Below are 21,165 nucleotides of genomic sequence, written 5' to 3'. Positions count from 1 at the left end.
CTCCCACTGGAGGCAGGCCGGCCCACCTCCAGTGCTTCACCCCGTACATGGGAACCGGCTGCGGTTCAAATAAAGGACCGCGGCACTGGCTTTCCCACATCAGGGCTGTTCTAAACATGGGTAATACTTAAAGCGAATGTACCTAATGACACATTCGCTTTAAAGGAGACGTTCGGGGTCAGCCTGACACGTTGTGACCCGGGTCCACACTCTGACCAGGAAGCGGCCAGGGGACCGGGAACCAGAGTGGAGGACAGCGGACCCCATTGCTGGAGCCAGGGAGGCAGATGCATGTTGTTATGTTCAGTCACCTCCTTTTTTTGAAAAAAAAAAAAAAAAAGAGTGACCCCTTTAAGGCCCTTGTAAATCAGCCTGGGTAAAAAAAAAAAGCCAAAGATCAGCTAGTGAGCACGCAAGCACCCGCCTGTTAGCTGATTGGATACTTTTTACACAGACAGATGTACGGCCGATAATGAAAATTTTTACAGTAAATGGTACACTGGTACAGGGATTATTTGTGTGTCCTGGCCCTAAGATTATTTCTTGTAAAGGCACTGCAAGCAAGCACTGATCTCGCTGATCAGCACTCGTTTGGGCCCTATTACACAGAAAGATTATTGTGTGAAAAATTGTCATAGCATTCAAATTAAAGCAATAATCTTTCTGTGAGTGTGTAGGTAACAATCAAACAACTAACGAAAATTTGTTCATATGTCGTTGATCACTTCTTCTGAGCTGACCATGTAATCATGGTTAATCGTTCGTTAGTCATTTGCAAATCTTCTGGTGTATGGACAAATTGTTTATTCGCAATTACAATCGTTTGTATACTAGATTATGTGACCTATTATAATTACTATCATAATTGCTATAATAACTAACGACTATTGTTCTGTGTATTATGGTGAATGATTTCAGATCGTTTGCAACAGCACTCGTTTGCAATCGTTTATCGTTAGTGGGAGAAAACGAAAAATCACTTTGTTTAATAAGACCCTAAGATGTCCAAATATCAGGCCGTCTGAAAGAACTCTAACAATGTTTGTACTTCACAATGGCATTTACTTATCTATAGTGCCAACAGGTATCTTTTCCAATACAACAAGCCAATATATACAAATTCTCAGCTCAGCCAGGAGTTCATGCGGATACGCTCTGGCGGCTTATTTCTCAAAGATGAAAAGGATGAAAGTCGAAATCCACCATATCCTATCCTTCTTTTCCCTGACTTCTTACGCGTTAGGCGGTTGGCCAATCCTGCCAAAAGGGTTGATTTCAGCAAATGTTCTTTTACGCATATGGAAATTTAATCATTGACTGATTTCAACCAAAATGATCATGTGCTAGATTAAATTTAGCGATACATGACTGTTTTAGCTAGCTGATGACTGCGGAATATGTTAGCACTGTATAAATATTATTATCTTTATCGCATGCAGAGAAGTCATACATCTTTATTTTGGCCTATAGATAAACAATCATCTTTTGTCCAAAAATGTTCCGAGAAGGATTGTTTATCCGCTCAGTGTCATCATGTATGATCAGCTTAAAGAACTGTAATGGCCAATACAGAATAAAATTTATATGGCTTTATCTGTGCAATGATCATTCAAACAATGTTTTGTGCATGATTGTATGAACATATGAATGCCACCTTAAAGGGGTTATCCAGCACTACAAAAACATGGCCACTTTCCCCCTACTCTTGTCTCCAGTTTGGGTGGGGTTTTGAAACTCAGTTCCATTGAAGTAAATGGAGCTTAATTGCAAAACACACCTGAACTGGAGACAACAGTAAAGGGAAAAGTGGCCATGTTTTTGTAGTGTTGGATAACCCCTTTAAAGAGACTGTCAGCAGGTTTATGCCGTCCTATCTCATTGTAACATAAAATAGTGACAGAGCAGCTGAACAGGATGATGTATCACTTACATTGTTCTGTGCAGCTGATCTGGAGATATCCTCCTGAATAACATGGACAAAAAGTAGTCCTCTCCATTATGTGCGTGAGCCCAGTAGTCCTGGATATTTATGAGAAGCAACAACTCCGTCCACCAGCTGCTGATTGGCAGTTATCTATCCATGCTGTGCATAGGTAGTCAACTGTCAATCAGCAGCTAGAGGACGGGGGGAGGGGTGTGGCAAGAATCCTATTCTCCTGCATATTAGGAGAACGGCTGAACAGAATGATAAAAGTAATACACTGATCTATTCAGCATTTTTGTCACTAGTTTATTCTGCCCTCATTTGAGGAAAAATAAACCTAGTGCGAGATTCCCTTTAATATTGCCCCTAGACTAGTAGTATACATACTAAGGCATACACTGATGACACCTACAGAAACAGATGGGCCATGACTAATTATAACCTGAATATGTACATTTTCCTGTTTGCTGGAATATCATTTCTTAGAAAATACTGCGCAGAAGGTTTCATCTTGTGTTCTGAAAAAATATGTGAAGAACAACTGTTCAGACTTGTGAATAGAGAGCAGAACAGGACAATCCTCACTCCCTCACTCATTGAATGTGCTCCTTGCTGAATGAAGCCAGGGACATAAGTGTCATCTGAGTCCAGTGCTGGCAGAGAGCTAATTTTCCAAAGGACAATGGCCGCCCAATTAGCCGGAGTACCTGACCAGGCAAAGGACTGCCGAGTAATTAAAGGACACTGTTAACCCTTTCAGCTAAGAAATGTTATTTACCCAATGTACCAAAACGCAGGTTCTGTATGTTATGGTTTGCTATAAAATATAGGCTCTTTACACTTATTTAATGATGAAGTTATAAATGATTTAGCAGGATTACTGCACCATTTTCATTTATTGCCATACGCTGTAGTTGTCATGATGTTGCGTAAAAGTCAATATTACCCATAGAGGAATAATATAAAATGTCTTATGTGAAACTTAAAGGGGTACTCCAGCAAAAATAAATTTTCTTTCAAATCAACTGGTTTCAGAAAGCTATATAGATTTGTACTTTACATGCATTTAAAAGTCCCCAGTCTTCCAGTACATATGCGCTGCTTTATGTCCTGTAGGAAATGTTATTTGCTTTTCGTTCTGACACAATGCTCTCTGCTGCCACCTCTGTCCGAGACAGGAACTGTCCAGAGCAGGAGAGATTTTCTATGGGGATTTGCTCCTGCTCAGGACAGTTACTGACATGGACAGAGGTGGCAGCAGAGAGCACTGTGTCAGACTGAAAAGAATATACCACTTCCTGCAGGACATATAGCAGCAGATAAGTATGGGAAGACTCAAGATTTTTAAATAGAAGTAAATTACCAATCTTTATAACTTTCTGAAACCAATCTGAAAGATTTTCGCTGGATAAACCTTTAAATGTGGAAAAGTAAAAAAAAATCAAAGAGGCGAAAGTCTGTATGGATAATGTGCACACAGCAGGTAAAAGGGCTCATTTGTAAAGAGAAAAAAGATTTCCATTATAACACTGTACACCTTCTATTACTGAATCTATAAAACACGTAGAACAGTGCAGGATGTTCTAGTTCACACAATTAAAAGACGCTTACATTTATTAAATAGCATTCAATATGGACAGGACAAACCCTGGCCCCCAAGGGACACAATGATCGCTGGGGGGTATCAGCCCCCACTATAATCTGTTATCACTAGGGCAGTCTTCTGCAACCTGTTGTTCTCCAGCTGCTTCAAAACTGACCAGAAATCCTTTGGGTATTATTATTATTATTAGTATAGGGCTCTGAGAGGGTCTTCCCCAAAGAAAACATATAAGAACTTCAAGGGCAATAGGCTTCACCTGGGAAAATGATTATGAAAAAAGAAAAAAACAGCAAGTGAAAACCAAAGGCAGGTTGTTTCATCCTATTTCTTTGATTCACGTACCTAGCCGCTTTCAGCCTAGCTCTCTGACATCTGGACCCCTGCTGTTCTGTAGAAACAAGAAACCAGCAAACTTCTGAGCACAGATGGGGCATAAGTGGAGAACTAGGCATCGTGTAACTAAAACTCGGGAAAAAGATAAGTAAAGCAAAGGGAAGGAAATCTTTCCTAGCCTTTTATGTGTTGCTCACAGGATTGACTATTTACTAGAAATCAGTAGAAATATGTGGAGTAGTCAGCAAATGCACAATGTAGAATGCATGACCCTAGCGGGCAGATATGTAAATGATTACAGGTGTGGTCTGATTAGACACTAAAGGCCCTATTACACAAAGCGATTATGGGCTGTATTTGGTCGATTATCAGCCATTACAACCGGTAATCTCTTTGTGTAATAAAAGGCAACAATCAACCTGATTGTTGTCTTTCATTGTCTTTCAACATACAGATGGGAAATCTTTCCTTTTGGAGAGATTGGTTGGCCTGGCATTAAATCCCCAGTCAATGTTCTAAGGCTCCTTGACTGAGCGAGACTTGACTTGAAGGGAAATCTCTTTGCTCAAGAGGTGTGAGAGCTATTTTGCATATCCTTTCTTCCCAGAATTCTCAGTGGAGCAGCAATGGTTTGTAAGTCTCCACATGTCTTTATGACGAGCTCTCCTTAAGTAGAGTCACTACCCCTTTGACCCACGTCAATAGGCCTCTCACTAGCCAGCCAACACCATGCTCTACACTGATGAGGGGCAAAACCCCCCAAACAGCTGTATGCAGATTGGAAATCTTTCCTTTTGGAGAGATTGGCTGGCCTGGCATTAAATCTCCAGTCAATGTTCTAAGGCTCCTTGACTGAGTGAGACTTGACTTGAAGGGACATCTGTTTGCTCATGAGGTGTGAGAGCTATTTTGCATATACTTTCAATATCTTGAAAGACAAATGATCTGCTGCTGCCGCTCCGTACAACAGGAGCGGGGGCAGCAGACCACTGCTATCTCCTATGGGCTCCCCAGACAATCTTAGTTCCATCGCTGCCCCCCCCCCCTGCACTTACCACTCACTGTCAGCACCTTTAATAGCGTCAGCAGCGAGCGTGGAACAAGGAGCAAGCGGGCGCTGACTTGACAGGTCGGCACTCACTTGCTCCCTGAGATCACGCTGTGTAATAGGGCCCTAAGGGTGCCTTTACAGAGAGAGAGATTTAACAGATCATTGAAGCCAAAGCCAGGAACAGACTATAAACAGAGAACAGGTTATAAAGGAAAGACTGAGATTTCTCCTCTTTTCAAATCCATTCCTGGCTTTGGCTTAAAAAAAAATCTGTCAGATAAATCTCTCTGTGTAAACACACCCTGAGTCTGGCCACAAGAGGGAGTAATATTGTTTCTATCGAGTCCCTATAAGAAGCTCTAAAAGGCTATTTTGGGGTAGTACTGTATATCCCTTGGTGATGGATTGTTGATTTCTATTAGATATGAGCAAATCTTGAATGTGCTAAAGTCCATTCAAACCCAAGAGCGTCGCATTTGAATACTGGTGGCTGCAGATGCTGGAAGTAGCTGGCTGAAAAATAGATAAAGCCATAGGATGTATCCATGTTTTCCATTACTCTCTAGGGCTGCATCCAACTTCTGCAGCCACCAGTCTGGATGGACCCAAGTATCCTTGAGATTCACTTATTTCTAATTTCTATACATACCTCTACGATGCACTTGAAGACATATTGCCTAGTTTACAGTCTTTGAGAGGGGTATCATTGAACTGAGAGAAGCAAGATGGTTGTTTTGCCACCACTGCCACCATCTAGGCCATTCTAACCATGCTGTGAGGAGGTGGTGGGAGCAGTGGTTACCTAAGGGGTTGCACACATGCCAAAGAGGCTATGGATGGCCTAAACAGTGTCCAGAAGATTGTTAGCTCCCATCATTTCCTTGTCCAACATCCAGACACAGGCGACACTTCCATTACACACTGTCTCTGCCCGGAACATTTCCAGACACTTAGAAGGAAATTTGGTGTCACTGCACCCATTACATCCTGCCATTGACAGACAGCCACCATCGCCTTTGTTTGTAGTGGTCTCATGAATAAGACATCTTGACTTCAATCTTGACTGTTTCATCTCGAATTAAACATTTATCCATGTAAAACAGCCAAAACATAGTCACAGACTTATACTCTTTCCGTCCAGTCAAAAAACAGTATAGCATCCTTTATACAACAAAAGTCAATGGCAGCCGGACCCCACTGTATAGGTACAGGGTTGCATTCTGCTCTTGCAATATACTTTTCCTTGCAGCATGCAATAAAACTCATATACCTACGGCAGAAACATGGTGTGAACCTTACTTCGGTTTTTCCTAAGAACACAAAATTTCCAAGTTCTGGACACATATTTTTCCACTTCCTTACATAACGCAAGTTTCCAAATTCATTTTAATATCTGAAATGTTTTAAGGGATTCGGGGAAGTGAACCGGTGGAAAGTCAACTTTATCCTTGGCGTTTTTAAAAATAGCATTTATCGACGGTGAGGAAAAGCGGATCACGATAAGAGGCAGGCAGCGGAGGAAACTTCAAGGAAGTTTATAATCCAGTCACTAAGGAGCCAGAAGTGCAGATTTCAGAGTCTATGTTCCATTATTTGTCCGTTTCCTCTATTTCGCCTGTAGCTCTTTTTCCTATTCAACCAACAATTATGTTACCCAACCCCCTCCAAAACACTCAGGGGAACTATCCCCTGCAGCTAACTTCCTGCCTAGGTTGCTGCCTTTTATTAACTTGTACCATAATCCAATGTCTCTGTCACCCTTTTTATTGGTATATAGGATGCAGTACTACAATTAAACAAATATAATAAATCTAAATGCAATGTATTTTTTCTTAGGAAGAAATACTATAACGGAGCTGACAACTCATCTCTCCTTGGCACTGCACACCCTTTGAGACTGTGCAGAGAATTTAACCTTTGTTTCTTCTCTCATCAGTATGCAAGCACAGTGCCTACTACTCTTAGCTTGTCTTTGACCAATGCATGTAGAACTCATTAGACCGGATGAAAGAGATACTACAGGCACGGTTACTGAGAAAGAGAGACAGTGATCAAACCTAAACCACTAGGGCAGTGTTTTTACACCTGGAACATTCCACACTATTAAAGGCTTAGCCTGGATTATTCCTGAAGGACGTCTCCAACGAAACACAAAAAGAATGTAAAACATCTTCATTAACATTCCCACATATGTGAGCCCAAACTCTTAATTTCTGTTAATATAAACACAATTTATAGCGTACAAGTGTATATTTGATACAAAGCTTTACGCCAGCTGGTGGTGTCCACAAGGTACTTCCTCAAGACGTTAAAAGCCTCTTGCGCAACCAAACAGCACCCTACAGCTGAAATGTACGATCATAAATAACGATCATCGTTCCATGTAATTGGGCGAATGATTTCAGGTCGTTTGCCTCAGCGGTCGTTTAAGATCGTTTATCGTTAATCGTTAGTCGTCGAAAAATTGCTTGGTGTAATAGTACCCTTAGGTTCAGCCACCTCTCCCCTGGCTCTTTAAAAAAAAAATTAAAAAATGTTGGGCGTTGAACATCTCATCTCTAAAAACTAGAGATGAGTGTACCTTGAGCAGGCCTGAAGAAGTTAGATTCAGTCTTGAGTCCTGAAAAATATGAATACAGCCTATGAGATAGCTGTATCCATGTTCACCAAGCAGCCTTAGGTCTGCATCCAACTTCTTCAGCCGCCAGGTAATCAAATGCTGCATGCTCGGTTCAGGACGGACCTGACCGTGTTTAAGGTTCGCTCATCTATAGTAAAAACCCTGAAATGGCTGTCAACAGATGAGCGCTTTTCCATTAGGAAGAGCTTAATGATACTATTCCAAGGTTTTATTCTGGCTAAACATTTTAGGGTAGCTACCTCCAAAAGGGTCAGTAGAAGGCCAGAAGCTATTTCCCAGGGAACATTGCATATCCTAAAAAGGTGCTCATATACCTTTAGTAGCTGTTGGTCCAATTCCTGAATACAATTCCTTGCCCACCCATCAGGCGAGTGGGGGTTACGGCTGGCGTACACCACAGGGCAGGTATAAATTTCACCTGCTTTGCGGCATATGCCAGGGGAGAAACCTTCACAAATCTCCTCCCGAAAGTTCATTTTTACCTCTGAATAATATGCATAAGAGCCTGAGGACCTCTGTATATTTAGTATAACATACTTATCAGAAGACAAATACATCAACTAAAGCAGATGATATTTTATTAGATATTTATTTCCCATAGCTTATATAGTGCCAGCCTATTCTGCAGCTCTATATAGAGACTATTAACATTCATTATCACCCCCAGTCCCAGTGTTTGGTTATATAAGGATGTGAAAAATACCTAAATTAAATTAATATATATCCATAGACACATTTCTGTGCAGGCTAGCCTGTTCATGGGTTAAGGTTCTTCCTGAGTCTTAATTCCCATTTACACTTGACAATTATCATTAGGAAGCAGTCTTTAACAATATTTACCAGGGTCATAATTATCACTATCAGGATCATGCCCCTTGTAAATGGCCCTCGTAGCAGCTTTTCCCTTAGGCCATCACTAGGTAACAATGATTTGCCATCTTTCAATAGCAGTTTGAAAATGATTCCTATATAGATCAAATGCTGAATGCTACAGGACCCCGGTACACAGCCTGTTCTAAAGGTGACCATATAGATTGGATTAGTTCTTTGGGGGAAAGATCAAAAGCAACATGAGAAAATATAGAGTAGTAGATGCTTGGAACAAACTTCCAGCAGATGTGGTTGGTAAATCTACAGTACGTGAATGTAAACCTGCCTGGGATGAACATATATTTATTCTAAGATAATAAGAAAGGAAATAGTAAAAGGGCGGACTAGACGGACCCAGTGATCTTTTTCTGTCAACAACTTTCTAGGTTTCTATGATGAATGTCAGCCAAACCAGTTAAACTCAGCGTGATTGGTCAACTATCTAATGCATGGGTCTCCAAACTGCGACACTCCAGCTGTTACAAAACCACAATTCCCATCATGCCCGGACAGCTAAAGCTTTGGATTTGGCTGTCTAGGCATGATGGGAAATGTAGTATTTCAACAGCTGAAGGGCCACAGTTTGGAGACCCATGATCTAGTGGGAATGGGGGTGTTTCGACTCCCCTCCGGCAACAAATGTCAAAGCAATAATGGATATGGTGGGCTTTAACATGCCCACTTGTTAGTTTCTACTGGAGATAAGCTGCCAGAGATGACTAGCAGTTGTCTAATCCACTATCCCTACTTGGAACACATGCATGCTCAATCGATCTAAGCATCCATATGAATAGTTGGAAGAAATAGCTGTCAACAGAAAAAGAATTCCGCTGACATTTAAGGCATTTTACTAGCTTAAATGACTATTCCCAACACAAAGATATCCCTTATCCAGGATAGGGAACAACTAGCTGATTTACGCTGGTCTTACCATTGGGTCCCCCATCGATCGAGGAAAACTGTCCCCCGAATGGCACATTCAATTTCTATGGGGCTTCTAAAAATTATTGAGTTCCGCAGTGTTTGGGAGGCCAATGAAGAATAAACAGGGCACAGGACAGGAACATGTAGTATATGTGGTTTAATCGATTTGGGGGCAGTTTTCCTCCATTCTCATGATTGGTGGGGTCCCAACAGTCAGACCCTGACCAATCAGCTTGTTATTCCCAATCCTGTAAGGGTATGTGCACACTACGGAACCCAGGCGGATTACCCGCCGCTGATTCTGCAGCTCGCCGAAGCTCGCATTTATGCCCATGCCATAGACTCCATTCAATGGTCAGGCAGATTCCGGCATGCGCCCAAAGAATGAACCTTTTCATTTTTCAGACGGATAGCAGAATCTGCCTGAGCATAGAATAAAATGGGTGAAGATGCGAGCGGTCGCGAGCTGTGGAATCTGCACCGGGTGATCGGCCCGGGTTCTGTAGTGTGCACATACCCTAAGTTGGGAATACTCCGGAGTTATTTGCGGCCGCAATGTACTCAAAGTGTAGACTCTCGATATCTAGGAGGATTTCATACTTTTGAAATCTTTTGAACTTCCAGATCAACAATATCCAGTCTCATGAGTAAAAGTTTGGTTTTAAAAATTATTATAAATTATAAAGACCCCGAATGTCTGAGAAAATTACCATGTCCCAGTGCAAGTCAGGCATAAAAGAAAATGAATGAACAATGGCGACACATAGCTCATCATCCCCCAGGGTCTATGGTAATTTCAATTACACACTGTCCAAGAGAGAGAACTAATGACAAGATATTTAGCCTTATATAATGGGGAACAGGATGTGGCTTGTACGGGTCTTTACCATATGCATTTCTTTTGAAATTAAAAAAAAACTCATCCAGTAAAAAAATCTAAATCCAAAATACAGCAGACAGAAGGCAGACGGGGGGACACATGAAAGATTTCTATAAATCTCAAAAAGACAGGAAGTACTCTACCAAAGGAAATTTACTTCTATGTTCCGTCTCTATTTTGCACAAAAGGCAACAAAAAATTATCCAATAGAAATTAAATTTGGTCTTTAGAGACATTTGCGCTTGCTGGTAGTTGCAGTTCTATATGGAAAGCAAAAGGTTTATGTTTTGCCATGTTTTGTTTTTTGACATATAGATCATGTATTCAAAACTAGCTGTCTATTGGCAGGGCACAGGTAAAGCCCAGTGGTCTCCAACCTGTGGCTCTCCATCTATTATAAGGATACTATTATACGGGCCGACTATAGCCCTTTTAGACGGCCCCAGTAATGGGCAGTAAAAGCTGATAGGCCTCTCAGATGTTGCAGCCACTGGGAACGGGAAGCTGCGGAGCACGGGAGAGAAGACCGGGAGAGGTAAGCTGTCAGGTGTTTGGGCAATCGCCAGCAGTCAGCCGTGCATTGCTGTTAGATGTAGCAATGCCCGGTCGAAGCCCAACGATTTTAGGTCCAAATCTAAACCAACCATCAGCCGATGATCACTTTCATTGGGTGATCGTTGTCTCTATTACACAGAGGTGTAATAGGGTCCTAAGACTACAACTGAATGGTTTCTCTGACAGCGGCATGCTGGGAGGGTGGCTACAGCTAGAGAGATACAGGTTAGAAATCCCCCATATATAGCAATGTAGGTGTAGTTATATAGAACCGCTCACATAAACCTTTACTGAAGAAAGCTCAGATAGTAATGAAGCCAGATAGTAATAGACTAAAGGTGGTCATATATTCACTTGACTAACAGCTATCTCTCCTGTTCACCTAATACATATGTTTAGGTTGGCTTGTTGTGCAAGTGTTGTAAATAGAACCTGCAGCGACTGCTGGTGGCAGCTTGTCTCCCAAAGAACTCCCAAAGGATTGGGCAGGTGAAACACAGTATGTCTGATCCTTCCCCAGACATAATCTGTCAGGGGAGAATTTGAAGACCCGGTAGCCTACTTAGACCTGCCAAAATTGGTGGGTTCAGCAAAATGTTATCTAAGGTGTTTGGGGGCCTATAGATAACTGTCTGCTGTACTCACTAATTTCGGCTAGACAAGCTCACTAGTTCATTTGTATGGTGGTCTCCTGGCTCTTACCCAACAGCAGAAGAACAGAGGAGGATCAAGATTTTAACTGCTTGATCCTTTAGTTTTGGGGAGATCAGCAAGTGCCCAGTGTCTGACTCAATAGCCGCCCCATAGCTTCCTCTGCTTGGCGGCATGACTACCTGATTTATTTCCTCACATCTCATATCTATTGCATATCCTTACTAGATCTTTAAGGATAATCAGCAACACTTCCATACACTACTGAACATATGTAAGCAATAATGACACACCATCCAGATGAAAGAGCTTTACATCTCAACTCAAATCTAAACTTTCTGAGGCCGGCAATGACTTCTGCTTTTAATATAGGAATCTTTTCTGACTTGGGGCCATGAAAGTGTGTAGTATGTCAAGACACAATGACTCACATACAGCTTCAAGAGCTAGAAATTAGCTAACCTTTCATGAAAATGACAAGAGACTCGGAATACGTAAAATCAACATTCCCCCCCAAAATGTGAAAATCAAAAAAACCATAACTGTGAAAAGTACAAATAATGTTATCGGTAATGCATGGTGTATTTTTTGTTTTACTCCTGTATTTGCTTTTTGTGTTCTTTAACCGCTCCACAGTAAATTAACGTCACTGCGGCCTATCCCATATGCTGCAGCTACGTTAATTTACGATCCAGGATAACACAGGCGCAGGAGCTGCGTCTGTGTCATCCGCGGCGGGTCCTGGCTATCAAGGATTAGCCGCAACTCTGGACCCGCCGCAACTCTAAGCACCGGAGCCGCGCTCCAGTGCTAAGGGTTAACCCTATATATACTACGGTCAGCACAACCGCAGCATCTATAGGGCTCCTGACACAGAATTCACCCTCCACAAAGGGAGAATTCTATGCCGATGCCGGTGCCGAAGTGATCGCAGAGCCCCGATGGTAGCCATGGAACCCGGAAGCCTCAGTCCTCCGGTTTCCTGGCTACGGAGGCCGGCAGGGGGGGGGGAGGGAGGGAAGGCAGGGCGCACAGCAGTGAGCTCTGCCCCCTCCCCTCTCTCCCCTGCCGCTGTCACAAGATTGTAACAGCTGCAGGGGACAGAGGAGTGGGGCAGATACAGGGACATCAGCTTATGGGATGATTATGATCCCATAAGCTGATATTCTACAACGACCTGGGCATTGAGGCATTAATGACCGCAGGTTGTGAAAGGGTTAAGGTTGCTTTCAATTTCTACAGATTTCTCCATACCGATGAATGTTTGGCATGGACAAAAGGGTCAAGCTGTAAAAATTCATCACACTCGACCAGGGGTGGATTAACTTTACCATAGGCCCTGGGCTGTTCACCAAGCCTTGGCCCCCCACCCTACTGTAACTATATCTTTAGTATTGCTCCTCCATATTGCAGAATGTACAGGACCTGTGGTGATATCATAGTCACATGATAAGGTCCTTCAGTATGTTCTTTTATGTTATTCAATTGTCTCTTGGCTACAGTTTTGCCCTGATTTGTGCAAAAAAGCAGCGATGTTTTGCAAATCATGGCAGCACTGTAGCCAGGAGACAATACATCCTTGAAAGTATAAGTCTGTTTGGGTGGCCATGGGCCCCTCAGGAGCTCAGGGCCCCGGGCTACCGCCCGAAACGGACCTGTTATAATGCGCTACTGCACCCGACCCCGATGTCCAGCTACATCATATGTCAGTTGAGAGGAGTGAAGCCCCGTACACCTTATAACCACCAGAGCCAGATTTGCTGGCTTTACTATTAACCCCTTAACGACAGATGACGTTCATTTACACCATCTCACCGCTAGGGGAGTTCAGAAGGGGGCCTCTTTAATATGGCCTTATGGTCTTTATACATTATATGAATGTGCTTTTTCCATAATGACAACTTATCCCCTATCTGTGGGTTAGGGAATAAGTGCCTGGTCAAGTGCCTGATCCAACCAAAGAGAGTCCAACTCATCACAAGAATGAGCATCCCGAGTGCCCCTGCTTGATTGGAGGTTCAGCTGCACCACTGTGACCGTCCTATTAGACAAAACTATTTTCTGCCTTCTTTGATTAATTATAACCGATTAAAAACAATGGGGAGATTTATCAAACCTGGTGTAAAGTGAAACTGGCTCAATTGCCCCTAGCAACCAATCAGATTCCACCTTTTATTCCTCACAGACTTTTTGGAAAATGAAAGGTGGAATCTGATTGGTTGCTAGGGGCAACTAAGCCAGTTTCACTTTACACCATGCTTAATAACTCTCCCCCAATGACTTTCGTGAACAACCTGAAATAATTTACCACAAAGCAACATGGAACAATAGAACGATGTGTACATGCACCAAAAAGATAAGCGTAATAGGGCTATAACTCTATGGGATTGGTGAGCATAGCCGAACAGTGTACTCTTCCATCTTCATTTACCCCACAGAGATTAAATGGAGCAGCATACCTGACCACTGTTCCATTTAACTAGGGAACAGCTGTCATACACCACAGATCAGCTTTATAACTCCTATACTGCAGATTATAGGTTATAAATTGTCATTGTTGGTATAGAACCTGTTTAAATATGCTTTACTGCTACAGCCAGATTTGTATACTAATCCTTTATCAATGCAGTAGGTTTAACCTTCATGAGATTGTGTGTTTTTGCTTTTACCCCTTGGCATTACAGCTAAAGTTTATGAATTCAATGTCACCAGTAGTATATGCCATGGGACCAATTGTTAGGGCCCTATTCCACAGTAACAATAATCGGCCGGATCGGCCCCATTTGGCCCGATTCGTCCGATTATCGTTCGGTGGAATAGAGAGAACGATCGGCCGATGATCGTGTCATCGGCTGATCGTTCATTTAGGGCCAGACCTAAAATCATCGTTCCCCCACCGCGAATCGCTACAGTTGAATAGCGGTGCGCGGCGGGCGACCGACGATTTGACAAGCAGCAGCATACATTACCTGTCCAGGCTTCTTCTCCACGCTGTCTTCATCCCTGGGTCCCGCGCTCTCTATCTTCAGAATGGCCGGTCAGCTGACGGAGCGCTCAGCCAATCACAGGCCGGGACCGCCGCGGCCTATGATTGGCTGAGTGTGGCCTGTCAGCTGACCGGCCATTCTGAAGATAGAGCACGCGGGACCCGGGGACCAAGACCGCGCGGAGAAGAAGCCTGGACAGGTAATGTATGATGCTGCAAGGGCTGCAAGGACATCTGTAACGATGTCCTTGCAGCCCTCGCTCAACGATCATTGGGCCGTGAAATAGGCCCGGTAAACGAGTGGCGATCTAGCAGATCGCAGCTCGTTTACATCGTTGATCGGGCCCTCCTCGGCCCGTGGAATAGGACCCTTAGTTTGTGTAGCTAAAGCAGAATAACTATGACCAGGGCCGATTGCAGGTTCTCTGCCGCCTGAGGCAAACCTCTGGCGGCCGCCATAATCCCCCAACCCACCCCTGGAACAAGCCTAATACCGCACCCCCACACACACGGCAACCCGATCGCCACAGCGCGACCCCGGGCACTCACCACAGCCTGAAGCGGCGATGAAAGCTACTGGGTGACGTCACGAGAGCCCGGCGGGACGTAGGGGACAGTGGTGAGCATGGGTGGCGGGACAGGTGAGCGGCTGCAAGGCTGCTGTCATTTTTGTTAAGTGAAACTTAACTAAAATGACAACAGGGGGGACATTTTTCCGTCTCATGGCAGAAGCGGCCCTGACTATGAAAACAATTGTTTCCAATGCATTGTAAGGTTACACTGATTTCATATGTCCTGTCCCCCCTGTCCCTGTTGCTCTTAAGTGCCACCAGATACTGATGTCAGATTTAGCATTCGATTCTGTGCTGTCCAGCATCCCATAGAAATATACCAAATCTAAACTATCACTAACACTAACACTAACACTAAACTAACTAAACTAAACTAAACATCTAAACTATCACTAACACTAACACTAACACTAACACTAACTATCACTAACATACCAGAAATATTACGCTGTAAATCATAGGTAAGTCATTAGGCGTACGTCTATCAGCCTAATTTAGGACAGGCCTCCGGTGTACCTCCATCAAGCAGCACTGTGTGCAATAGTCAGCTCTCTTATAATAATGTATTTTGGTGCCAGAATAGGCTTCCAAGCCCTCAGTCTCACCACTCCCCGTTGTATACATTATGAGAAGACCTTCTCCATACTGGCCTTCTTCAGGAAGAGATAGATATATGGTGCTGGGTGTCTCACTGGTGACAGGAACTATGGAGATGGAAAGGGAAGCTCCCAAATAAACAATTATTTGGTGGAAAAAAGGATTTTTTTTTAATTAAAATACAGTTATTATACGGGTATTTCCCCTAAAGGGGAAATGTAATAGTAGGTGTGCCAATAAAGGGGTGCAACTCACCCAATAGCTGCCACCCGTCCTTCACAGGAGCATCACAAGGTCCATACTCCAGTCAGAATTCTTTCTTTTCAATGGATGTCTGTGGTCTTCCAGAAACAAGGGCTAGCCTGTACTTGGCTCCAGATCATAAAACGCTAGGCATATATGCTGGATATTCATATATTTACTAGTTACACATGTTGTCATGCATGTGAAGTTGTTGTTGCAAGGTATAAACTACCACCAATGTTATGCTCTGCATAATAGATAGCCTACTGTCGCTATAAGCGGCAAGGCACAATAATGTGTCACTGTTGCACACAATTAAAAAAAATTGAGTATAATAACAAGTTACTAAGAATTTGTATTTATTTCTAGTTAATTATAATAGAAAATGATAGGACATCTAATTTATCTCAACCAAGCGGGTGTATATATAATTGTCTTTAGAATTTCTATCATTAGGTTGTGACATTATTTTCCATTACTTTGATATAGTATGTGCCTTGTTGGAAACAGATCAGGCAATACAATCCTTATACTATTAATTATAGTGGTAGGATATTCTGATTGTAATCACCGATCTGCCATATGTGCAATCTGTGCAGCTGAGCAGGGGGCAAGGGGGAGCTAAGCTAATATGTTTCATGCTCGCAGTTATTGGTGGACTGCCACAAAGACATGAAAGGGTGATTGGTGATCAGCTATGTCCACAGAGACCCATATACTGCTTCTGCACAAGGGCCTTCTGCTGTCTGTGACCACTCTTGTCCCTAGTATGGCTTACAATATAGTTTCTGGGCCTGCAGGTATCAGCCATTTGATGTCTAGAACCCAATGTGAACATAAAGGGTGTAACATAAAACCGAGAAAAAAATACATGAATAGAGTAAATGACAGACTGGTACATAGGAAGAAATGACCCTGTCCGTGAGGGCTTACAATTTACAAGGTGAGAGCAGGGAAATGGCAGGTGAAGGGGATTTTGTAGGAATGGACAGAGGAAGAGAGGAAGGGACAGAGGAGTCTGGCACTGATGTAACCACCAAGTAAACATGGCCGATCCAAGTAGGCATGTTTATGGAAGAGCAAGTAAGTTACATCAAAACAATATATGACCATAGACAGAAGTGATCTCAACTCCAAACAAGATCTTGTATATGTTGCAATGATAGAATCCAGGGACTTGTTCAAATGCCTGACCCCTTTCAGGGAAATCACGGAATGAACGATCAAGGCAGACGGGGAGCAGAGCGGCACGCCTCCTTAGCAGGCGTATGGCAGCAGAGGCGGATGGGGGGAGCAGAGCGGCACATCTCCCCGGAAGGTATATGATGGCGGGGCAGACGGGGGAGCAGAGCGGCACGTCTCCTCGGCAGGCATATAGCGGTGGGGTGGACGGGACCGAGGGCGGACGGGGAGCAGAGCCGCCCATCTCCTGGCGGACATACGGTGTCGGGGCAGATGGGGAGCACAGCGGACGGGCCAGGGGAGCAGGAGGCATGTCACAGGGTGGGGTGGACGGGACCAGAGGCAGACGGGGAGCGGCACACCTCCCGGCAAGAGTTCGGCGGTGGGCACGGAGAGGAAGCGGAGCGGAGAGGCCAGGGGAGAGGGAGGCACGTAGCAGGGGGAAACAAGCGGAACGGGGAGGAGAGAGGTGGCAGAGGCAGATGGAGAGCAGAGCGGAAAGGCTGGGGGGAGCAGAGAGGTGATACGGTAAGTGAATTCTACTGTATGTCGCGGGGGGAAATGATAGAGTTCGTTCCATCATTTCCCTGATTTGATCAATTCCTTAGGGAAATGATGGATTTCCCGTGATTTGATCAAATGCCTGATTCTATCATTTCACTGCAACATATAGTCCACTGTTATCCCCAAGATCTTGAAGGACAGTGCCGTTATCAGAGCGGGGTACGAGTCCTACTGTGCAGGCTCATACCCCGCTCTATGAGCTCTATGCTTCTCAACTGTACTGATAGTTCTCCAACGAAGCAGGGGTATGAGCCTGCACAGTAGGACTCGTATCCCGCTCTGATAATGGCGCTCGTGATCACTACGTGATGACGGGGTGGCTGTGAAGAAGATAGGAGGCAGAGCTGTGCAGCAGGCCGGACTCAGTATAGGAGAGGAGGGATTTCAGGATTAGCATAGAAGGCGTGCCAGCATGAGCGCGTCACAGAGGGGGGAGGAGGAACTTGAATTCCAGGCACTGGGCCTGCCTCCAGTGCTTCACTGAGGGTAATTGGCATATCTATATTTCAGTGAAAATAATGGGAACCAAGCGACAAAAGGGACAAAAGCTCCACATCACTGCATTCTACACAGCAGTGTTAACAGGACGATAGGTATATCTCTATATTAAAGCTTTGGTGGTACGTCCTCTTTAAGGGCCAGATAAGCTGATATTGCCCTGTGTAACAGAATCAGCAAACAGCTGACAAATGGGTACATACAATGAGCGCATCTTTTTTGCAGGCCTAATAACCATTGTTAGGGCCGTATTATGCGGCCTGACCCAGCAGTGTAAGCGAGCGATGATCTGCCCAAGTCAGCTTCACATCTTCCCATGTAATTAGGGGTTGTGTAGCCAAAAGAGATGAGCCCAACTCGATCATTCTCAAGTCCAACCGTCCGGCATTTGAGACTTCTGCCTGGTGTAGGCCACAAAATATAAATCCACATTGTTGATAAATGTACCCCATTGAGAATAAGGCCTCTGGTGACCAGGCGGATAGCGAATCTCTTCAATGCAATCTCTTTTATGTTTCAGTCAGAAGAATTGAATTTTTTTTATTTTGCCACTCAGAAAGCAAGCACCATCTTTAGACTAACATTCTTATACTTCCAGTGCCACAAAGACTTCAGGACTTTGTGTAAAGGCAATGCCTGGGGTGTACAACCATGACTTTTCAGAGACTAAAAAAACTAACACTTGTTCTTCCTGTGAAAATCAAACTACCAATAGTACAGCATCAATCATTCGCTGGTGTTGAGTATTCCCACTGTAGATTTGTGTGGGAAATAGACTCCAGATCTATTCATCAGGAAGAGCTCCATTGAGACGTACTGTATATATTTACATCCCTTTAATAGCCCCTGTTACAGAAGTGTCCAGGATGAGGTTCTGCCCAGGCATGCATGTATCACAGCCATCACACTGTCTCTTTATTCTCCTCAGCACAATTGGGCACTGTGTGCTTTGTGTTACACAGGGACATGGCATCACAACACTTTCTCACTCAATAAAACAGTCAGGTTGAAAAGGAACCACTGCAAGGTGAAAGCTGACGACACAAAGTATCCTATTCAAAAGCCAACTTGACTTTATGGACCGACAGTTCAAAGTTTCATGGACATCGATAGAAAACACCCTAGAGAGTTGGGCATCAGAAACCCACTTTTAATAACGCTGGATCCAAGGATATGTCTAACCTTTCCTAAGGGCATTCTACATTTTAATATATGTTTATATTTTTTATTACTAGCATGAATTTGTGGGGGACAGTGGCGAAGCAATGTGTCAACTGTGTGTAATTCCCTTTGTCTAGGGCTATATAGATGTCTAAATAAACACAGTCCCTTCTGTATCTGTGGTCCTACATACAAACAGTACATTAGGGCTGTATTCTACTATATACTATAGCAGTAGCCCAAAAAGCCTATCGAATTTAATAAATGGAATATAGTCTACTAATAACTATATTGGATCTGTTTCTGAATGTATACTTTTAGCCCAACAGAGTTTGCTCTTGGGTCCTGTAAAATAATAGAAATCAAGAAAATGGACTAAACATAGACACTAGTAAATTACATTTAGTCCATTTAAGTGAATGGGTCCACCATGGGTATACTAAGGTACACCACACCCCTAATACTATCAGGACCACCAGTATTACCAGCAACAGACTAAACACCAGAAGCTAATATTAATAGATACTTGCCTTGTATACCTATGCAGAATAGTATGCCATGGTCAAAAAAGACCAAAGTATTTTAGGAGTGACACCTTCATTGGTTAACCAGAAAAACTTTTTTGCTGAGCAGAAGTAGCCTGGATATATTGTATAAAATTCTACCAAACGCCATCAGTAAAACTTTCTGTGTGAGCTTCCAGCAATGGTAAGTATTACATAACTGTTCCATGATATAATGTTATTATCCACTTCCATCCCATGCCCTCTCCATCACACTCCACAATACAGACACACCTGTGAATGGACTGCTCACTGAAGAAGGACAATCTGTTTTTCATTTATTTTAAGGGAGGTAAATATAAATTGTAGCCCACTTTGTCACATCGGGATTTTGGTTGATATTTCACATTAGTATTTCCAAGCCAAAACTGGAAGTGTAATGTACTGGGAGAAAAACCTATAAGTTTTGGAGCCACTTTTGGTTGGTGCAACATATTGACCAAAATGTTGCTGGTAAAAGTATCCAACCATCCATGTATTTTGTTGACTGTTATTATGTTAAATAATTGTACAGGGTTCATGTATTTACAAATAAAAACTTAAATTAAAATAGGTAACTATTTTTATAAACAGCCAGAGATGGAAGGTGAGGATCAGCTTAGTTTACATAATATCCATAATTCCTCCTCCTCCTGGTCCCTCCCTATGCTGCAGATGATTATTCTTGCCCAGTCTATGCCTATTGTTGTGGTTTCTTTGGTGCTCTCCAATAATCCAGTTACTCAGGCTGACTGAGCAGTGATAGAAGACATCCCCTCCCCCACATCCCCATCACACAACTCACCGACACAAGGAACTCCAAGGTCCCCACATAGTCCCTCTCAGTCTTGAGAAGTTCACTGAGAACACAGACCCTGAGACGAAGCTGCCTCTCCAGGTCCTTGCTGCTCTCCACTTTTCCATCAGCCTTATGTTCCTCTGTCATGTTAGATCCCAGGATTCAGAGCTGATCCTCCAGCTCTCACTTATCCCAGAGCAGGAAAGTTCTCCAGAGTTAGGTAGATCCTCCTTAGACTAGCAGTGCTGGCTCCTTCCCATGCAGCAGGCTCATCTTGCTTTCATCAAATACAATCAATCCAGATGGAAGAGAGAAAAGTTCCCCTGTGCCTGCAGATCTCCAGTCAGTGGTTTGGGAGCAAAGCAAGTAATTTGGACATTAATCAAAAGATTGTCTCCATGTGACTCCAGCCCCTTCATCCTGGAACCAGCCCCCATCACCCACCCTCTGCTCCAGTGCTGTCCCCTCCTTCATCCTCCAATGAATGGCAGGAAAGAGAGCAGAAACCTTGGGAAGTAGAATGTACCAACAATGCCCTCTTTGCACAATCCCAGAGCACAGTGCTAACAGGGGGCATGGGTGTGAGGAG

The 21,165-nt window shown here is 43.5% G+C and overlaps 1 protein-coding gene across 1 annotated transcript in view; it reads right to left on the bottom strand.

Moving 5' to 3' along the window:
• PREX2 (phosphatidylinositol-3,4,5-trisphosphate dependent Rac exchange factor 2) overlaps nucleotides 1-20,941 on the bottom strand; it is a 224,749-nt gene extending 203,808 nt beyond the window's left edge. Inside the window, exon 1 of the mRNA XM_069957488.1 lies at nucleotides 20,583-20,941. Within this exon, the coding sequence (XP_069813589.1) occupies nucleotides 20,583-20,723 (141 nt within the window). The 5' untranslated portion in view covers nucleotides 20,724-20,941. The remainder of the gene's footprint in view (nucleotides 1-20,582) is intronic.
• Between the last annotated feature and the right edge of the window lie 224 nt (nucleotides 20,942-21,165).

The sequence above is a fragment of the Dendropsophus ebraccatus genome, chromosome 2 (genome assembly GCF_027789765.1).
Source record: "Dendropsophus ebraccatus isolate aDenEbr1 chromosome 2, aDenEbr1.pat, whole genome shotgun sequence".
NCBI classification, from domain to species: domain Eukaryota; kingdom Metazoa; phylum Chordata; class Amphibia; order Anura; family Hylidae; genus Dendropsophus; species Dendropsophus ebraccatus.
Note: the sequence above shows the minus strand (reverse complement) of the source record. Positions and strands in the feature narration are given on the sequence as shown.